The sequence below is a fragment of the Salvia hispanica genome, chromosome 6, assembly GCF_023119035.1.
Source record: "Salvia hispanica cultivar TCC Black 2014 chromosome 6, UniMelb_Shisp_WGS_1.0, whole genome shotgun sequence".
NCBI lineage: Eukaryota > Viridiplantae > Streptophyta > Magnoliopsida > Lamiales > Lamiaceae > Salvia > Salvia hispanica.
In genome coordinates this window covers 38,089,089-38,109,413 of record NC_062970.1, presented here as the reverse complement: position 1 = coordinate 38,109,413, position 20,325 = coordinate 38,089,089, and the positions used below count along the sequence as shown (strand labels likewise).

The following is a 20,325-nucleotide window of genomic DNA, read 5'->3' as shown; positions in this document are numbered from 1 at the left end:
ACGGACGATGGGTATCCTCCGCGCACCATCTGCAGACGATGTATCGGGCGCGGACGATGGTTAACCCATCGTCCGCGATGCTGCAGTGGCAGACGATGCGACGGACGATGCATCGTCCGTCGCATAGTCCGCGCCCCCATTGCGGATGCCCTAAATGTGATTTTCCTATTAATTAATTTATCTCAGAACATCACTCCGCTAGCTCCTTATAAATTAATTTTAAGAATAGAAAATCACTTTAATACTAGTATACGATTAAGTTAAAAATTAATTTCGTCTAAAAGAAAGATTGAATATAATTTTTTTAGTATGGGAATTTAATTGGTCGAACTAAATAGCAGTAGTACTAGCTAGTAGGAGTAATTAATTCCACTGAAAATATTACGGTACGGAAGTAACTGAAAAAAGCCCATTGGTCTGAAAAATGATTTGGGCCGTTCGAATGGGATTCATATATTTATGCGCCTTTTATGGAAATAATTTTACTCATGCTCCCATATTTAACTAAACCATGTATTATTATTTTAGATTACATTATTGTGAATTGAAAAAATAATGAATATCGGATCTCTTACTCCCATTTGATTCTAAAAAAACTTCTTTTTTTTTTTTATAAATATAGTATAAAAAAATGAAAAAAATAAGTCAAAAACACAAAGGGTACAGACAGAGGAAAATATCATTGATGATGATCAAATTGTGTCCAACTCATAAAGATCGTTTTTTCCACTCAAAAATCGCAGTGAGTGCTATCTAAGTCTCAGAGTAGGGCGAATTGCGACGTGAATTTGAGGAAATCAGAATTAGCTATGGCACCTCCAGCTCAATCTCATCGATCCCCTTCTCCTTCGCAGCCGTCTGGGTAATTTTCCGAGCAATGTCAATCTATTCCCATCTAAATGTTTGCGTGCCTATATGTGTAGCATGATTTTACCTGGAGTTAGTTTGCATTTTTATTTTTATCTCAATTTTTGCGCTGAGAGTATGAATTAGTTTGTTGAATATTGGAACTGCTGGTTTTGGGTAATGTTCTGAGTGTTCATGATAAGAAAATGCTTGATTTTGATCCATTCGTTTTGAATAAGGAGTATGAAGTGAAGAAACTCATTGATTCATGAGTTATTTTTCTGTGTAATGGCAGTTTTGAGATGATTAGATGAGAAATGAAGAATTGGCCCCCTTTTTTTTGTGTGTGTGTCTGTGTTAGGGCTGGCAAATCGTCCGTGTCGGGTCGTTATCGTGTCGACACGATAACGACACGAACAGGATAACAACAAACACGAACACGACCCGTTAAGAAAACCTCAAACACGAACACGAACACGACCCGCTACCCTCAGACACGAACACGACACGAACCCATTAACGACACGAACCACTTCGGGTCAACACGACACGATAACAACACGTATTGAAAAATGAGATTGTAAGAGTCATTTAATAAGTATTGAAAAATGAAAATAATAAGAATTAATAATATTAAAATATTATTTGTTAACGGATAATACGAACACGACACGAACACGCATTGTTAACGGATAACACGAACCCGACACGAACACGACACGAAATTTTCGTGTCCTTAATGGGTCGACCCGATAAGGACACGAACCCAATAAGCTCTGACCCAAACCCATTAATTTCGTGCCGGTTCGTGTCGTGTTATCGTGTCGTGTCAAAATTTTCCAGCCCTAGTCTGTGTGTTAGGGAGGGAATGACGATTATTTGGGGCAATAAGTTGTACTGAATTCAACTGTAGAGTATATAATCTTATATCTGAAAATGTTGATAGTAGTAGTTCCCAGAGTTCTAATTCTTGTTTTCTAATTTTATCAGAAAGGGAGAGGTTTCTGATCTTAAAACGCAGCTACGCCAGCTGGCAGGTAGCCGAGCGCCTGGCACAGATGACACAAAGAGGGAGCTGTTCAAGAAGGTTATATCTTACATGACTATTGGGATTGATGTATCTTCAGTTTTTAGTGAAATGGTGATGTGCTCGGCTACCTCAGACATTGTGCTGAAAAAGATGTGTTATTTGTATGTCGGGAATTATGCAAAACACAATCCGGATCTTGCGCTTCTGACTATTAACTTTCTTCAAAGAGACTGCAAGGATGAGGACCCCATGATTCGGGGTTTGGCTTTGAGGAGTTTGTGCTCACTTGGTGTGGCGAATTTGGTGGAGTACTTGGTGGGGCCGTTAGGTAATGGGTTAAAAGATGGGAATAGCTACGTGAGGATGGTTGCAGCTGTCGGAGTGCTTAAGCTGTATCACCTATCGGCTTCAACATGCTTGGATGCTGATTTTCCACCTCTGTTGAAGCAACTAATGCTCAAAGACAAAGATGCCCAGGTCAGGTTTTGCACCCTTGATGCAGTAACCTTTTCTTAGAGATAGATGTTACTTTTATGACTTAATATAGAGGTTGCTTTGTGCTTGACACATACAAAATTTGTTATTTAATATAAAAGTTGGCTAGTACAAGCCATTGGACAATGGCTATCACACTACAGCTACCATTTTATCACTAGTTCTGCAATTGTTTAAACAGGTTGTGGCAAACTGTTTAACTTCTCTGCAAGAGATCTGGAGTCTCGAAGCAAGTACATCTGAGGAAGCAGCAAGGGAGAGAGAAACATTGCTTAGCAAGCCAATTGTGTATTACTTTTTAAATAGGTATCGAGTGAGAGAAGTTTCCCATCATGAAATCATTTTTCTATCTTGTAAAAGGACCTAACTTGGTTTCCCACGGATTCAGGATGAAAGAGTTCAGTGAATGGGCACAGTGTATTATCTTAGAGTTGGTTTCTAAATATGTTCCTATGGATACTGAAGAGATCTTTGACATAATGAATCTTCTTGAAGATAGACTTCATCATGCAAATGGTGCAGTTGTCTTGGCAACTATTAAGGTCTTTTTACATATGACGCTGTCCATGACTGATGTTCACCAACAGGTACTTTATCTTTTCATTTTACTATCCATAACTTCACAAATAATGATGGACATTAGCATGATTGTGGTTCATAATAAAGCTGAATTTAATGCATTAAGAGTTTGTCGCACGAAGAGTTTTGTTCTAGTCCATGTGTATGGCATTTAGAACTCTACATACTTTTGCTGCTGCAGTTAAAGTCTGCAGAAATCACGATGTAGTACCTTATATTTTAGATACGTTGTTATATCGTCTGATAAAGAAACTGCTGATACATTCTCCTAGGTCTATGAGCGAATTAAAGCTCCTCTGCTCACTTTGGTAAGCTCAGGAAGTCCTGAGCAATCTTATGCGGTTCTTAGCCACCTTCATTTACTTGTGATGCGTGCACCATACATTTTCTCTTCAGACTACAAGCACTTCTACTGCCAGTATAATGAGCCGTTTTATGTCAAAAAATTGAAGCTTGAGATGTTGACTGCTGTGGCAAATGAGAGCAATACATATGAGATAGGTGACTTTCATTCTGTTTGCATTCTTAAGCCTTTGCTATGAAAGAAAACATAATCAAATTATACTCTAGTCACTGCTCATTGCCAACCTTGTGGTTCTATTCCAGTGACTGAACTTTGTGAATATGTTGCCAATGTTGATATCTCAATGGCAAGGGAATCAATTCGAGCTGTTGGTAAAATTGCTTTGCAACAATATGATGTGAATGCAATTGTTGATCGACTGCTTCAGTTCTTGGAAATGGAAAAAGAGCATGTGACTGCTGAAACTCTTGTAAGTATCTAGTTTCTTTTCTAGGCCACGCCGATTTGCCAATCTTGAGAATTGAGATGTACTATTGTGGATTGGCAATTCCTTGGATGTATGTGATCGTGGAGAAGCTTGAGCTTAACATGTTACATATCTAGGTTCTTGTGAAAGATCTACTCAGAAAATATCCTCAGTGGAGCCATGACTGCATAGCAGTTGTTGGGAATATCAGCAGCAAAAATGTTCAGGAACCAAAAGCCAAAGCTGCTCTCATTTGGATGCTTGGTGAATATGCTCAAGATATGCAAGATAGTCCTTATATTCTGGAGGGCCTTGTTGAGAACTGGGACGAGGAGGACTCTGCTGAGGTAAATAGAAGCCACTTTCTTTTTTTTCTTTCATTGTCGTTTTTCATTTAATTCCTAAATTTTTTCTGCTAGGTGGTTTCAGCTTCAAACATTGCTTTTTGGCTCTTATATTTCAATTATAAATTGCAATTGCAGAAGCCATCTTGAAACATGCAGTAGAATAAGAAAAAACCTAAACCCAATTAACCTATCGTGTGCTCTAGTAATTAACTTTTATATGATACACAGGTTCGCTTACATCTTCTTACAGCAGTAATGAAGTGCTTCTTGAGAAGAGCACCAGAGACTCAAAAGGCACTTGGGGATGCTCTAGCAGCTGGTGTTGCTGATTTTCATCAGGTTTGTCTAGCTCAAGTTTACGATCCTTCTGTTAATGTTAGAACGGTTGCTAAATCTTGGTTACTGCAGGATGTTCACGATCGAGCTCTTTTGTACTATAGGCTTCTAAAGTATGATGTTTCTATTGCTGAGCGCATTGTAAACCCTCCAAAACAAGCTGTTTCAGTCTTTGCAGATACGCAAAGTAGTGAAATGAAAGATCGCATCTTCGATGAATTCAACAGTCTCTCTGTCGCGTACCAAAAGGTATTTCTGATTGTCTGAGTAAATGCACAACCAATATGTGTATACTCAGAAGTATGCATCGAGCCAGGTCACGTTAACTAATGCAGGCACAATTTTTGCAGCCATCATACATGTTCACTGACAAGGAACACAGAGGCCAATTTGCTTTCTCAGAGGAACTGGGTAATCTATCTATTGGCACTGAGCCTTCAGATGCTGCAGTTGTGGCTCAGAGAGTCGAGGCAAATGACAAGGACTTATTATTGGGTACATCTGAGAAGGAAGAGGGTCATGGTTATGGAAACAATGGTTCTGCATATAGCGCCCCGTCTTACAATGCATCGACAACAGCTGGTGCTTCTCAGGGCCACTTTGATCTCGTATCTATAGACCAGCCATCGACAGTACATCCACCTGCTAGCTTTGCAATTGATGATCTATTCGGTCTTGGAATGCCAGGCGCACCCAGTTCTGCTCCTCCTACCTTGCTGCTTAATGCCAAAGCTTCCATAGACGCAAACGCTTTTCAGCAGAAATGGCGGCAACAACCCATTTCTTTATTCCAGGTTTATGAAGCTTCATAGCTGCCTCTTTACCAATATGCTTGTGATGAGGGTATATGGATTTGGTTTGGGGCTTTATTAGGCTTAAGTTGAAAATTAACAGCCCAGACTTGAAATAAGCTCTCTCCTTATTATTGGCGTTTTCCATAACTTTTCTCTTGTTACACTTTTTATAGATGATGCCCTTTTGTTATTTTTTCGTTCAGGAAACCTCTATAGATCCACGAGGAGTGGCGGGAATGATGAATCCTCAGGCCCTCCCTCAGCATATGCAAGGCCACTCCATCAACTGCATAGCATCAGGTGGCCAAGCCCCAAACTTCAAGTTCTTTTTCTTCGCGCAGAAGGAAGATGGTTCGTCTGCTTATCTTGTGGAGTGTATCATCAACTCATCATCGTGTAAAGTGCAACTAAAGATCAAAGCCGATGACCAGACTACGTCACAGGCATTCTCCGAGTTGTTCCAGTCTGCGCTGGCCAAATTTGGTTCTGCTTAGGCTTCTAAACAACATTTTTAGTTCCATTTTTGTCTGGAAAAACGATGAACAATAGAAAGAGTTGTAATATTCGATTTGTGTACAATACTTGTAAAAATAGCTCATTTATGTTGTCTTCTTGTCTGTCCTGCTCCTCCAATATGTTATTGGACTTGGTTATATTTTTACAGTAACTTAGTAAATTGAAATTGTTATGGAAGCAAATCTTATTTCTGAAAATAACGTTCTATTTTGATAATACCATGAATTTGCCTAAATACCAAATCTTGTTTTACCAAGTTCGACAAATTTATCATAGGGAAAAAAATAAGAGAAAAATGATAAACAAGAAAAGAGAGAGAACTTGTCGGTCATCTTGTTGGAGGGAACAATCTTTTTCATGGATGCCCACTTCAACTATACGAGCCACCATTAAAAGGTGTTCTTAAAGCTTGGCTCAATGCTCGATTTTCCACTGACAAAAATGGTGCTTATCAGAAAACCCAATGAGAAGCTATAAGAAGGGACAAAAGAATTCAGCCGCCTTGACCCTCTTCCTTGAATGAGATACTAGATTTCAACCATCGCTTCCAAGGGGCGTCTTGTTGTTGCTCAATCCACGAAAGGAAGCAGCTATCCAGCAAACAGAATAGGTTGACATAAAGAAGTTGGTTATGAACAGGGACAAATCGGAAGTTGGCAACCTGAACAGCTGGCCATATTGCTCCCTCCAAAATCAAAGCTGGGAGAAAATCTCTCTTGACATCTTCTTTAACCTGAGCAGTACTTTTGCCCGAGGAATAGCTCATGTAAGTGAAGAACACGAGTAAATCCAAGGGCCCAAAGATTATACCATCAGCTGCTACTTTTGAAGCGACAAAACGGAAAGAATTTGGCTGTAGCTTTAGCCGCACCCTAATGATGCGGTCCAGCCCTTGATACCTGCATGGCAGACAAAAATAAATAACATTATTGTCATCCAACATTTTTCCCTACAATTCTGGGCTGTGTCATTGACAGTTACCAGCCATAGTGACATACAGATGAGATATAGGACAATACTGTTGTGCTCAAGTATCCCGAAGATGATACAGAAATATGCCCATTGCTGGTTTCTCGTTTGTTGACATACACTGATACTGTACAGTAGTGAGAAAAAAAACTAGTGTGCACAACCTGTGCATTTCAATGTTTTTCTACAAGTAAGTCATAATGGAAAATAGTTTGCGTCTCTTTAGTGAACTAAGTAGAATGCAACAGAGTCAAATATGGTAACAGTTGTATGCTTGTCATTAATGGCTGGGCCATGCAGTTGAAGTGAATAGAGTATATCCACCAGTATATTCAAACTGAGCATATGTAAGAGTTTATACTACAAGTAAAAAGTAAAAATACAACTTTCCTAAAACAATGCGGGAAATAGGTAAAGTACTGACCAGTAGTGACCAACTGGACCAACAAATCCAAGACCAAACATGGTTGTGGTGGCCACTCGTCTCCAATTGATCTTTAATTCTTTATGTTCATCCTGGAGAAGTGAGCAAGGATATACCATTGTTAATTGAAGAATGAGGGAGCCATATTTCCCCAACAAATCAACAACATATCAAACCTAAAATCAAACCCCAAATTCGCAAAGCCTGATCCACCTATCATATTTATGAAACGGAGGAACAGCCCATTTATGAATTTTATGTTCTATTCATTATTCTCTGCTGGGAAGCAGCTTAATACCTTCAAAGAAGCAGAACCACATAATACTATTGTCTACACTGTTAAGAGATATAGGGGTGTTTTAAGAATGTTCAGAAACACTCTACAACATCTAGTTTGATCATAGTAAAGATTATTGCTAGCATCATAAATACTGATTCATCCATTGCCATGAAATAAGTAATAGGATGAATCCATATCGATTATCATCAAGTGTTACACTAAGATTACAGGAAAACGTATTTCACAGTGCAAAAGTTCAAGCAGCAGAACACTCCCACCTTCTGTTGGATAAGAGATCGAAAATAACATGAAGAGCATGATTCAACAAGTAGATTATGGGAGAATAAACCTCTAAACAGCGATACACCATTGCTTCACTATCATAGATATGCTGTCAACCAATAGCATTTGTGTGCAATATCAGGGCCAAGTAGCCGAACAACCTTCGACAACAAACACTATCGAAGTTCTCTTTATCAGAATCGAACCAATCCTTTACTAAGTTTCATACAAATCCACATACAACGACTAATACAAGTAAACAAAGTCACATAAAAATAGGGAAATAATAACCATTTCATCACCAAATGACCAAACCAAATTGATGAGCATGCAAACGCAGGTTTCTCACAGTAAACACCAATTAGCATCGTATTCCATTAAACCCTAAAAATGTAAGCGAAATACAGACTGTACAAGTTCCCCTATTGAAAAAATTCAAACAAAAACGCGCAATTAAAATCATCAAAACCAAAACCCCTAGCAAAAACCTCGCATGTGATAAGGAAATGACAATAATAATAGGAATGACAACGCACATGCTTTTGCGGCTTGATGGTGGAGTGCGTGACGGCTTGAGCTCCAATATCGCCCAACCCCCAAATGAAGCCGGAGCTAATCACCTGCGTTTTTACTGGATGCGTCGCTAAACAATTCTGGTACCATTTCCACAGTCTCAACATGATTTTCCTCTCAATTCAATCAGTTTAATCCGACGTTTTCTTCAAACGATTGTGTTGAGAGGGAGTGTTTCAACTCTCCTCTCTCAGTAGGGAACAATGGTGGATTTTGCTTTGGCTTCTCTCCTTTATTTCTCTATCTGCCTAATTTCCTCTCTCTATTGATTCCTAGGTCAAGTCATCTGTTTAATTTAGAGCTTACTTTAATTAATAGAGACGTTCACTGTCAAATTTTGTAATTTTCATAATATTCTTTAAATATTGACTGTGATACAGTAACATTTTCCTTTGGTCAATTTTTCAAGTAAAAATCTCTTATAAATGTGAACTATTTTTATTTCTGTCTGTTTTTAAAATTATGATTTTTTTATAAATGTTAAGAATTTTCTTCATCTTAAATGATGATATTCATTTTTCACTAAAATCATATTTTTTCGCCCTTTTTTTACTTTACCACAAATAAATTCAAATTAGAGTATTGATAACTTTTATTGAATGATAGAATTTTAATATGCTAAAAGTCATAATATAATTTTAAATTAGTTAGTATTTAATTAAACAGGTTAAATAAAATATTTAAGAAAATGATACTTAATGATTTAAGTTAATATTCTCTTCATCCCACAATAAGAATTACATTTGATGTATGCATATGTTTTAAGAAGATCCCACAATAAGGATTACATTTGATGTATGCATATGTTTTAAGAAGTGTAAAAATGGTGGGGTGAAAAGAAGAATATTGGAATATGAAGCAGCTCACTTTTTATATTGATTTTTAAAAAAAGTGAGTGAAGTGAATTAGTAGATAGCGAGATATACTTATCATTTATGGTAAAAATGAAATCAGATTCTCATTGTAGTATGGACAGAAATAACAAAATGTGACTTTTATTGTAGAACGAATGAAATACTACTACTAATTACTAATAAAGTACTCCAAAGAACATGCGCTTTGGGTTTGACATGGCTTTTAATGTGAAATTGGTAAAGTAAGAAAAAAGTAGAGAAAAAAAGTAGTTAAAGTATTATTAGTGAAGAATGAGTCTCACCTCATTAGTGATAAAAGACTTTCCAAAATTGGAAAATGCATATTCTTGTGGGATATGCTAAAAAGAAAATAATGCATATTCTTGTGGGACGGAGGGGGTAGTAATTAAGTATAGTTAAGAGATAGTAATAGAGTAGAGTAGATAAGGAAGAAATAATTAAAGTAAAAAACATAGTCATAAATTACAAAAAGAAAATATGTGAAAAGAATAGTTATATTTTTTTAAAAAGTGAATTGACAGCCAAAACAAGGAGGGCAGAGAGTGCAACGTTATTTTTAAGAGTTGAATTATACACCGACATCTTAGCAGAATGCTAGTGCAACAGTTGACAGGTAAGTGGTAATGAATTTTAAATATAAATATAATAAGCTCTACCAATATTATATACAGAATATTTAAATATTTTTCTCATACCAAATTCATAAAGGATCTCAATACATTTGATAAAAGACTGCGATCTGACGCCTTCGATAAATAAATTATTTAGTTCAAATTATAGTATAATCTCCGAGGGCGTCGCCGGTATTTCGTGACTGGTTCCGCCGGCGGTGTCGCGGCGGCTCCGGTTGTGATCAATAATATTTATCCGGCGAGAGATATTATTCTGCAGCGAAAATGGTGAATGCAATGGTGGAAAGAGCAACGAGCGACATGCTGATCGGTCCAGATTGGGCGAGAAATATCGAGATCTGCGATATTTGCAATGCGGATCCCGCGTAATTCTCTCAAGTTGCATATACTAGTTTTTAGTGTAATCATTGCTTGGATTTCCTTTTTTCCAGCATCCTTTTTGCGTTAGTCTGCATTTGATTTGATTTTAAATGGAAATCAAGCTTCATAATTGTGTTTGGAATGATTAGAAGTGTTGATTTAGCTAGTCAGCAGAAATGGAGATGTTCATGATGATTTTAGAATGTCACCGACTTGAACTACTGATTGATCTCGTTTATAATTTTAGGATGTCTACTACAGTTTGAAGTCATGTTACGCATCATAATGTATCATATTGATATGAATAGATGATCAAGTGACCTACTTTCCTTTTGACGATTAGTTAAAATAATTTATGTTGCCTGAGTAGTTTGTATTCCAGAGTGTGTAACGAAAAATTGAGGTATAAGGTAGTTGGTTTTGCACTATTGGATTTGGAAGGGGGAAGCTATCTATAGATCTGGGAGGATCTATATCACCATGATAATTGAACTGATTTAGTTTCTTTCATTCATGCTGAATGCTAGAAATTTGTGAATTTGTAGCTTCACCTCTTTATGTGCATTCTAGTTGTTTTTATTGCGAAAGCATAGCACATTCCTTCTGTGAGCTCATGGTCTCTCTTGTTTGTATCAGACAAGCAAAAGATGTTGTAAAAGGTATAAAGAATCGCCTACGTAGCAAACGGCCCAAAGTCCAGCTCCTTGCCCTGACTGTAAGCTTGACTTTTCTTTCATTAACATTTTGCTGGTCCTGTAGTAACAGTAACCATAATTGCTAAAAGTCAAAATTAGGGTGCAAATTGAGAGTACACGTGCATAGCTCAATCATCAATTCTCATTTCTATTAAGTTATACACGGCAATAAAGATTTCCTTAAAAACATTTAGTAGAAGAGTTCTTACCCTATGACTTAAAAGTGTTGAAAGAATTATCCACAACTAAAGAACCTTTATGGGAAATGTATCTGATTTCCTGCAGTTGATGAAATGTTAATAATTGGGGTCTTGTTTTGTGTTCTAGTTATTGGAGACAATTGTTAAGAACTGTGGTGATATTGTCCATATGCTTGTTGCTGAGAGGGAGTTGCCACGTGAGATGGTGAAAATTGCGAAGAAGAAGGTAGTTAGTCACGATTGTGGCCCTTAGATTCCTTTCCAAAAGTTGTTAGAATTTCTAATGACTCAAAATTCCTTGTTACAGCCGGACTTTCATGTGAAAGAGAAGATATTAATATTAATAAATACTTGGCAAGAAGCCTTTGGAGGACCAAGGGCAAGATATACCCAATACTTTGCAGCTTATCAAGAGTTGTTGGTATGTGGCGCTAGCATATTCATGACTTACGCATTGCTTGGTGGTTTACATTTTTTCATGTCCAACATATCCGATGTTGCTTATTTCTGCAACCTGTGGCCTTTTTCCAGCGCCTCGGAGCAATTTTCCCCCGAATTTCTGAGACGTCAATACCTGTTTTTGCTCCGCCATCTAACCTACATAATATCGGTAATTCTGAGTCTAGACCGCCTCCAGCTGATTCATCTGTTGAACCTGAATTTCCAACATTGAGGTGCATTTTTCTTAAGTTCTCCCTATCTGAATAGAGTTTTTAGCAAGTCCTTAAATACCTGGTGGCCTTATCTGATATTTTCAGAATTGAAACTACAGAGTAATTTAATGGTTTTCATACCTCTATTAGCATCTTTTTATTGTCTTTGTGATTGGAAATTATCCGTGTAAAAAGTTGATGGTAGATCTTTCTATGTTAGCCCGACAGAAATTGAAAATGCACGCGGTATTTTGGATGGCCTTGCTGAAATGCTGAACACTATAGGCCCTGATAACAAAGAGGTATGATGAATTATACTTGGTTATGTTGAATATCTGACCGTCAGTCTTTACAGCTGGCATAGCTTAGTCCAAATTACCTCTTTATGCTGGTCTCATGGAAGCGAAATTGGCTGCTTAATGGCTACCATGTTACAGACTAATTTAAATATAGTATTATGAAATTTTAAGAATTTCTTTTTAAATTTTTTTAAAAATTCTTTTTTTAATTTTGTTTTCTTGGTGGCAGGATGTAAAGCAAGATCTCATTATTGATCTGGTGAAAAAATGCCGTACCTATAAGCTTAGAGTGGTACATCTTGTTAACTCAACAACGTAAGACCTGTGGTTTCTAGTTTTCAATATGGGTATAAAATTATTTTGTAGGAGCTCAATGTTGTACTTCAATGCATGTTGTGTGATGCACAAATGTATGGAAACTGCCCAAAATACATTAAAGCTGTCTTTGACTAAGCATCCTGCTAATGATGTGGCTGTGCATGATCATACTTGTGGTTTGATTAAAGGCCCTTTCAATGTTTCTATGATGTAGGGATGAATCGCTATTATGTCAAGGACTCGCTCTAAACGATGATTTGCAACGTATTTTGGCTAAACATGAATTAATTTCTTCTGGCTCTATCCCTGTTCAATCAGAGAACAAAAAACCTGAACCTGCTCAAGCCTTGGTCAACATTGATGCTCCTCTCATTGACACTGGTGATAAACAATCAGAAAAAGGGTAATTTCAGCTGGCCAACTATGAAATATTTTGATGTCGGAATTTCCCAACTTGTTTGAGATTGAATTTGGTTGTATCTATCATTTAAGACGCAATTATCGCTTTCAGATCGATGTCCGAAAGTAATTTAGAGGGACAGTTGCTGCTTACACTCACTGCTCCTCCAGCAACTAATAACCAATTGACAACTACAGCAAAAGTTGATCTTTTGAGCGGAGATGATTTCAACTTGCTGACAGCAGACTCTCTGGCACTTGTTCCATTGACGGAGCCTCAGCCGCCGAGCCCAGTTGCATCCCAGAAGAATATTCTTGCTCTGGTCGATATGTATCCACAGAGTGACATTCAATCCTTAAATCCCAATGGGCAAGCCTATTCTTCATTGCCTCCTTTTCAGCAACAAAGTAGTGGTCAATCTCCACAACCGTCTCTACCCCCTAACGGAAGCGCTTCAAGTCCATTGGTAGCTCAACATGACCAGTTGACTTACTCGCAAGGACCTGCCTTCACATGGAATGGCCAGACGAACCAGCAACAACTGCCAGACTCACCAATATATGGTAACTATTGAAATTTCTCCGGCTGGAAGATCCCATTGTGTGAATCTAACAAGCCGTGATCTAAACTTATTGTTTGATGCTATCATGTTTGTTTGTTTCTGTCCACTTTTTTTGGGATCAACTCTCATTCTCAGAGGAAGCACACTCCATCCTAATTAGAGCCTAAGTTGGGATTAATATGTCCTAATTGGGGATTAATAAAACCATAATCGGAGATTGATGAACCCTAATTGGAGTGGATGAACACAGTTTTTTCTTCTGCAAAAATCTGAGTTCATATATTTCTATTGATAGGTTCTGAAAGTAGCAGTGCTTTTCCACCTCCTCCTTGGGAAGCCCAGCTGGACAACAGCATCTCAGCCATTAGCCAACCTCAAGAATCACAAGTTACACAAGCAGCAGCCAACGGCTTCCAGCCCTTGCCTAGTGGGGCCTACATCCCACGGCCCGAAACAGAGTCAAATAACCCGGTGGTCAGACCATATATGTATCCAAGCCACCTCAGCAACCAGATGATGGGGGGCATGCAACCACCCATGGGCGTGTATCATCAACCAATGCAATTTGAACACATGGGGTACACATATTCCCAACAGATGTACAACAACCAAATGGCCAGCTACGGATATGGCTATAGCCCGGAGCAGATGCACAATGCCCAGTATCTCGAACAGAATATGTCTGGCTTGTCACTGAGGGACAGCGGTGCAACTTCTTACAATGCATCGGCACTGGCTTATGTTCCGTCTGGAAAGCCGATGAAGCCGGAGGACAAGCTCTTCAAAGACCTTGTTGACATCACCATATTCAAACCAGCAAAAGCCACAGTAGGTTGAACTAGGAGTTTGTGACACCTGCTCTGTATCATAATTCCTTTTTTACCCATTTCTGGCTCATTTTTTAGTATTTCTATTTGTTTGATACGCATTGTTTGTATTGGCCGCCTGCATTGACCCCATCCCTCATTCCCTCTGTATCTCTCTCACACACACATTATTTTTTGTAATGCAAGTACAATTCGACGTTATTATTTGTATAAATCACACATTATATGTTTGTAATGGAAGTGAAAAGGTTGTTTAAACTTACTTAGTGTATTTCAGTGGCACCATTATTAACGGAGGGAAATTTTGGATAATACCCGCGGTATTTTTTAACTTGTTTCAAGATTAATAATAGTATTACGGAGTACAGACAATAATCAATAGTGCTCCTGAAAATTATGACAAAATTGCAAAGATTGAGAAATAAATATGTTAGGAAAATGAAGAACTATCAACAAAAAATTGTAATTAAAATTAAAAAAAAAAACAGTAGGGAATTTCTTTTGTCATTGACAATTTTAAAATTTCAATTCAAAAACTAAAATAAAGATGCATTAAAGTAGAATATCAAACTTGTTTTGAACACTGAATCGCCTTTGTCTGAAAACTGATTAAAATATTGTTGTATACAAAACACAAGTTTCAAATGAAGCGCAAAAAGAATTTTAATGACTATAAATAAATAAGCTTTGAAAATACAGAAATCAATTAAACACCAATTTCTCTTTTGTTTGCTTCCTCTCTTGATTATCAGTTGAGTAAAGGTCAAATATAGTCCCTAATATATGATCGTTTTATCAATTTGGTCCTTAACATTATCATTTTGATTATTTGGTCCCTCACAAATAAACTCGGACCCAAATCGATCCTCACTTAACAGAGCCGTCAAATTACTAATGGTAATTAATTATACCTAATTATAATTCTTTTCCTATTAGTAAAATTGGAAAAAAAAGATAGTATCAGTTGCAAAATGAAATAAATAATTTATAATTTAATAGGAATTAAGAATTATAATTAGGTATAATTAATTATCATTAGTAATTTAATATAGTCAAATTGCAATCACCGTCTATTTTTTGACGGTTGTGAGGACCGATTCGGGTCTGAGTTTATTTGTGAGGGACCAAATAATCAAAATGATAATGTTAATGACCAAATTGATAAAACGGCTATATGTTATGAACCACGTTTGGCCTTTACTCTTATCAGTTTAACGCTGAGTTTCCAATTTCTTGATCGCCTTAAACAGTAAAATTCCGATTCCCCCCCCCCCAATTTGTTTCTAATTAGAGCAAGTAGATGTAATATGGGGTTCAAGAATTTCCGTCTCTGTTTATTCGGTTTGAGAAAACTGTTTCATAATACATCTGGAATTTCTCCGCCCATAAAGAATAACTTTTTTTTTTTTTTTTTCCTTCTTATTCTGGGGATGTATCATGTATGGTGATGAGTTGTTGGATTTTATATGGAGTAACTCAATTGCTGAGGCTATATGATAATCTCGACTTAATGCAGCTCTTATTATATCATTGAGGGCGCATTAATTTCAATTATTAGGCCTCATAATGCAGGTTAGTTTTGCTCTCTTGAACTTCAATTCATTGCTTTCAATTGTGTTTTAGTGAATTTGATCAAATGTTCGGATTTAGGCGTCTAGGGCTAGGCTTTTCAAGGAATACAAAGAAGTGCAGAGAGATAAATCAGCTGATCCTGATAATCAATTGGTGTGTGATGAATCAAATATATTTAAATGGACAGCTCTTATAAAGGTGGTTTGGATTTCCCACGTTTTCATTCAAGGAACAAGAAACATTGAGGATTTGAATATTTGAATCAGTTGGTTGATTTTGTTGGTGTGTGTTTAGGGGCCATCCTCATGAAGGTGGAATTTTCCAGCTTGTATTCACTGTGCCTGAGCATTATCCTCTGCAGCCCCCTCAAGTTCGGTTTTTGACTAAGATCTTCCACCCTAATGTGCATTTCAAGGTAGTCTATCTTGTCTTGGACTGTCGTAGATGCTGTAGTTTCAATAGATATGTTTCTTGCTATTGTATTGCGTGATTGTTTAATGGCAATGAGCATGAAATGTTTGGTGATTTCTGTAGTTATATAAAGTCTTTTTCTCGATTGAGTAATGTTAGTGTTGGAAGTGATGTGTATAACTAACGATGGAGTGGAACTGCTGAAATGGAGCACTTGATAGAGCTCCTAATCAAGTTTTTGTCTGTTTGCATGCTGTTTTTTGCTCAATTAGCCGGTTAATTGCTGAATGATATTGCTCAATAAGAGGTTGGATTTGGGGTTCAACAAGTATGAAATGATTTTTTCTTTTTTTTTTTTTATTATGATCATGATGATATATAGTCTTGGTTTTGTAGTTGATAGGCCTTTTCCATACCATTGTTGGTTGATTTGTTGTTACTGGTCAAGCTAAGTATCTCTGACTGTTATCATGTGTCGGGACAATGCTGAGTCAAGTGGTGGTGTCTGAAAGATGGAAAAGCACAGGCTCCCGACATGAAAAAACTAGGACGTACTTGAGCATCCACAATGGCTTTAGGCCAGCCATATGCCAGCCACTCTCTCTCCCTGTCACGTCAGCAACACTAAAAATTCACCTGCCACATCAGATTTAGGCCAGCCATAGGCCAGCCGCAATAAAAATAATTCAAAAAATACTATATTTACGGAATTAAAATTATGATTAAATTACGGAATTAAATTTACGAGACATATATGAGAAAATCCATTAATTGCCTTTAAAAAAATACATAGATAAAAACAAACGTACATAGATAAAAAAAAATTACATAAAAAAGAAAAAAACCTATCGCCGTGCAGTCCTCCGTGCCCACAACTCTTCAATTATATCCTTTTGGAGTTGAATATGAGCTTCCACTTGGCGCATGTCGGCATATTCGAGGCAGCCAACGCTTCATCGAGAGGTACCCCACGTCGTACGCTAGGGGTGGTCGTTCCGTGGCTTGGACCGGCTTCATCGTCATTGGCCCAACTAGTGAGTTGTACGCCTTCGTCTTCGACGATCATGTTGTGCATGATAATGCAGGCGTACATTATTTTAGAAACGCATTTGACATCCCACAAACGCGTTGGACCCTTAATTGCCGCCCATCGAGACTGGAGCACACCAAATGCGCGCTCCACGTCCTTGCGCGCCGACTCCTGCCGTTCCGCAAAGTAGGCCTTCCTTTCATCACTTGCGTGTCTTCTTCACAAATACAGGCCACCTAGGGTATATCCCATCCGCCAAGTAGTAGCTCATATCATGCCGGTTGTCGTTGGCCACAAATGAGACGGCTGGACCGATGCCCCGACACTTCTCGTTGAAGAGGGGCGATGAGTTCAGGACGTTGAGGTCGTTGTTCAACCCGGCTACCCCAAAATACGCATGCCAGATCCATAGCCGGTAATCGCTACGGCCTCGAGGATCATCGTGGGATTCTTTGACTTGTAGCCGGTCGTGTAGGCCCCCTTCCAGGCAGTCGGGACGCTTCTTCCACTCCCAATGCATACAATCTATGCCGCCTAACATCCCGGGGAACCCATGCTTGCTCCCCGTGCATCCGCATCAAATTCTGACAATCTTGGGGAGTAGGGCTTCGAAGGTACTGCTCACCGAAAATCTTTATCACGCCCTGACAGAAAAACTTCAGACATTGCAGAGAAGTCGTCTCACCGATGTGGAGGTACTCATCCCACATGTTTGCCGCGCCTCCACAGGCCAACTGTCTGATTGTCGACGTGCACTTTTGGATAGGGGTATGGCCGGGTCTGCCAGCCGCATCGTGCCTGAAGCGGAAACACATATATCGACGCTCCAAAGCGTCAACGATACGCATAAACAACTCCCCTGCGCATTCTAAAACGCCGCCTGAACATGTGTGCGGGAAACCGCGGGTTCTCCGAAAAGTAGTCGTCATATAGCCGCTGATGTGCAGCTACGTGATCCCAATCTATCACTGCTCGGTGGTGGACAACCGATGGAGGGCGAGGTACCGCCTGCTGTTCCACCCGTCGCATGTACCGCTCCATCTCGCGGTTCATGTAGGCCTCCATAACCTCGTTCATCCGCCGTTCGTACTCCTTAGCATCCCCACCACTACCACCGCTACAACCACTACTACCACCGCTACCACCCGCGTTACTCATCGCTCAATGATGCTCTTGTACAGAAAGTTAGAGAGAGAGAAAACTCGTTAAAACAAGTGGTGCAAATAAAAATGAAACTAAAATCGCTTATATATAGGTTTTCAAAAAAAAAACCAAAAAAAAATGAAAATAGGCGCTGGCCGATCGGCACGCCACAATGGCGGCCAGCGCATCGGCCAGCGCCACTGAATCGGCTAGCCCACGCCGATTTTCTAGCCGATTCGCCGCTGGCCGATTGCAATGGTTCGGCTAGCCGATTGGCCAGCTCCGCGAATCGGCTAGTCGGTCGGCTGGCCGGCACTATGGATGCTCTTATAGATAGGTTCTAGAAAGACAAAGGAATGACTTTAGACATAGTTCCTATTTCTTCAGCGAATTGTAGTATTCCTCGTGTATGCACTGCTGGATTATTCGTGGTGAAACGCTTCCTAACTCGTTGGTTCCTAGTTTGTAAGCTTGGCTTTTATAATTAGAAGACGTAGTTTCTCCCCACACTTATGATTAGACAATAGAATTTGATACAATTGCTCTGGTTATGATATTGTTTCCTTCAATTTATGCATACGGGTGAGATTTGCCTTGATATCTTGAAGAATGCTTGGAGCCCTGAAGAGTCCTCTTTTCTTTTTGGAGTGTCTAGAAGCTAATGATGATTAGTGAAAGCGTGTTCTAAAAAAAATACTGAAGAAAACCCTCGGTCCAAGAAATCCGCTAGACACTGGTCTAGGAACTCAGAGGACCTTGAGCTACCTGTCGTCGGGCACACAATCACTTCCTTAACTCCTTCTTCAAAAACCCTCAACCCGTTTAGCTAAAAGAAACTAGTACGTGGAAGTAGGGATCGAATCCACAGAGATGAATGCGCAAGTAAACATGTTCAAGGATTTGGGGACTATTTTTGTGTTGGCTGCTGCCACGCAATTTAGGGTTGAGCTTTTTATCCTAGACTTGGTAATTAAAATACGCTACTCTAACAACTGGATCGAAAGAACTACTTCCTAAATTTACCTAGCCTGGAAAACAACTGAAGGTGGGGACCATCTTCTGAAAAGGTAGAGCAGATGAAAGGCTGAAAAATAACTAACTAAAGGATCAACTAACAACGACATCATCTTCTCCAACATTTGGCATGAAACAACCAGTAAAAACAAAGCGAGAACGTAAATCGAAACGAAGCAGATGGAATTAAAGGCAACAAAACGAAGAATAGTTAAAACTAAAGCAGATCTACGGCTACTAGACGAAGTAAAGTAAAAATTGAAAGCAAAAAATCAAAAATCCATGCACTACTCAGTTCCCCTGTTTAGATCCACACTTCGGATGCTAAATCCACTCCGGATCCAAGCATCCGAGACAAACTCCGATCAAAATCATCACCATAACTGCAGATTCGCCGATTCACCACAGATCAACAACAAATTTCCCAGATAAGTATAGAAACATCCAAGCAGAGAACAACAATCAACCTCCAAAATAAAACCTCAAAACATAGAATCAACGTAAATCAGCACAAAATCAACACCATCATGACGTAAAATAAAATTCATAGATAAACGATAAGTAGCAACGAGCAATCGACTTCAAAAACGGTGAAGTTTGACGAAAATAAAAGCGCAAAAGCTGAAACGTAAACAATTGTATCTTCGCCCTGTGTGAGGACGGTGTTGCCATAGAATTTCTCGAAAATGAACCTATAAACTACCCCAGAATCCCCATTTTCCCAAGTGTGTGAGTGTGTGTGTGAGCTGAGAGCTAAATCATGTATATTTCGTGTGTTGCATGCTCCTTTTTATATAGGCGTGGAAGTGGGTCCAGCTTCTGGACTCCCTTCGTCTAGCCATTTTCTTCTTGATTCTGCTCACTTTCCGCCTCTTTCCTTCGCTGGTCCACTGCCTTCAGTTATTCCTGGACCTGGCGAATTCCTTCACACACCTGGCTTAAAATTTGTGTTAGACCCAGTAAATGGTGACTTTTCATCACATAACCGATGCATGAAATTAGCCTTATCAAGCCCCGCATGGACATTGCAGTCGGTCTGTAGGGCTATAATAGCGTTGATGGGTCATCCAGAAGCCTGACAGCCCGCTTAACT

The 20,325-nt window shown here is 38.8% G+C and overlaps 3 protein-coding genes and 1 pseudogene across 3 annotated transcripts; 3 read left to right on the top strand and 1 right to left on the bottom strand.

Annotated features, from left to right (window-relative positions):
• The first annotated feature begins 659 nt into the window (after positions 1-659).
• On the top strand, positions 660-5,825 carry LOC125194345 (beta-adaptin-like protein A). Its single transcript, XM_048092516.1, has 11 exons — positions 660-862; positions 1,837-2,353; positions 2,553-2,677; positions 2,760-2,958; positions 3,223-3,451; positions 3,557-3,723; positions 3,858-4,067; positions 4,296-4,406; positions 4,476-4,652; positions 4,754-5,197; positions 5,401-5,825. The coding sequence occupies exons 1-11, from the start codon at positions 810-812 to the stop codon at positions 5,689-5,691; spliced, it is 2,523 nt and encodes an 840-aa protein (XP_047948473.1). The 5' UTR covers positions 660-809; the 3' UTR covers positions 5,692-5,825.
• Positions 5,826-6,011: 186 nt separating this feature from the next.
• LOC125194346 (protein Mpv17-like) lies at positions 6,012-8,509 on the bottom strand. Its single transcript, XM_048092517.1, has 3 exons — positions 8,205-8,509; positions 7,107-7,198; positions 6,012-6,612 (listed from the first exon to the last, which is right to left on the bottom strand). Exons 1-3 carry the CDS (start codon positions 8,346-8,348, stop codon positions 6,207-6,209), a joined length of 642 nt encoding a protein of 213 aa, XP_047948474.1. The 5' UTR covers positions 8,349-8,509; the 3' UTR covers positions 6,012-6,206.
• Positions 8,510-9,824: 1,315 nt separating this feature from the next.
• LOC125192421 (TOM1-like protein 9) lies at positions 9,825-14,324 on the top strand. The gene is made up of 10 exons (XM_048089989.1): positions 9,825-10,113; positions 10,745-10,823; positions 11,131-11,229; positions 11,311-11,424; positions 11,535-11,677; positions 11,877-11,958; positions 12,185-12,270; positions 12,488-12,676; positions 12,785-13,236; positions 13,531-14,324. The coding sequence occupies exons 1-10, from the start codon at positions 10,013-10,015 to the stop codon at positions 14,070-14,072; spliced, it is 1,887 nt and encodes a 628-aa protein (XP_047945946.1). The 5' UTR covers positions 9,825-10,012; the 3' UTR covers positions 14,073-14,324.
• A 1,168-nt stretch (positions 14,325-15,492) lies between these two features.
• LOC125191662 lies at positions 15,493-20,311 on the top strand (annotated as a pseudogene).
• The last annotated feature ends 14 nt before the right edge of the window (positions 20,312-20,325 follow it).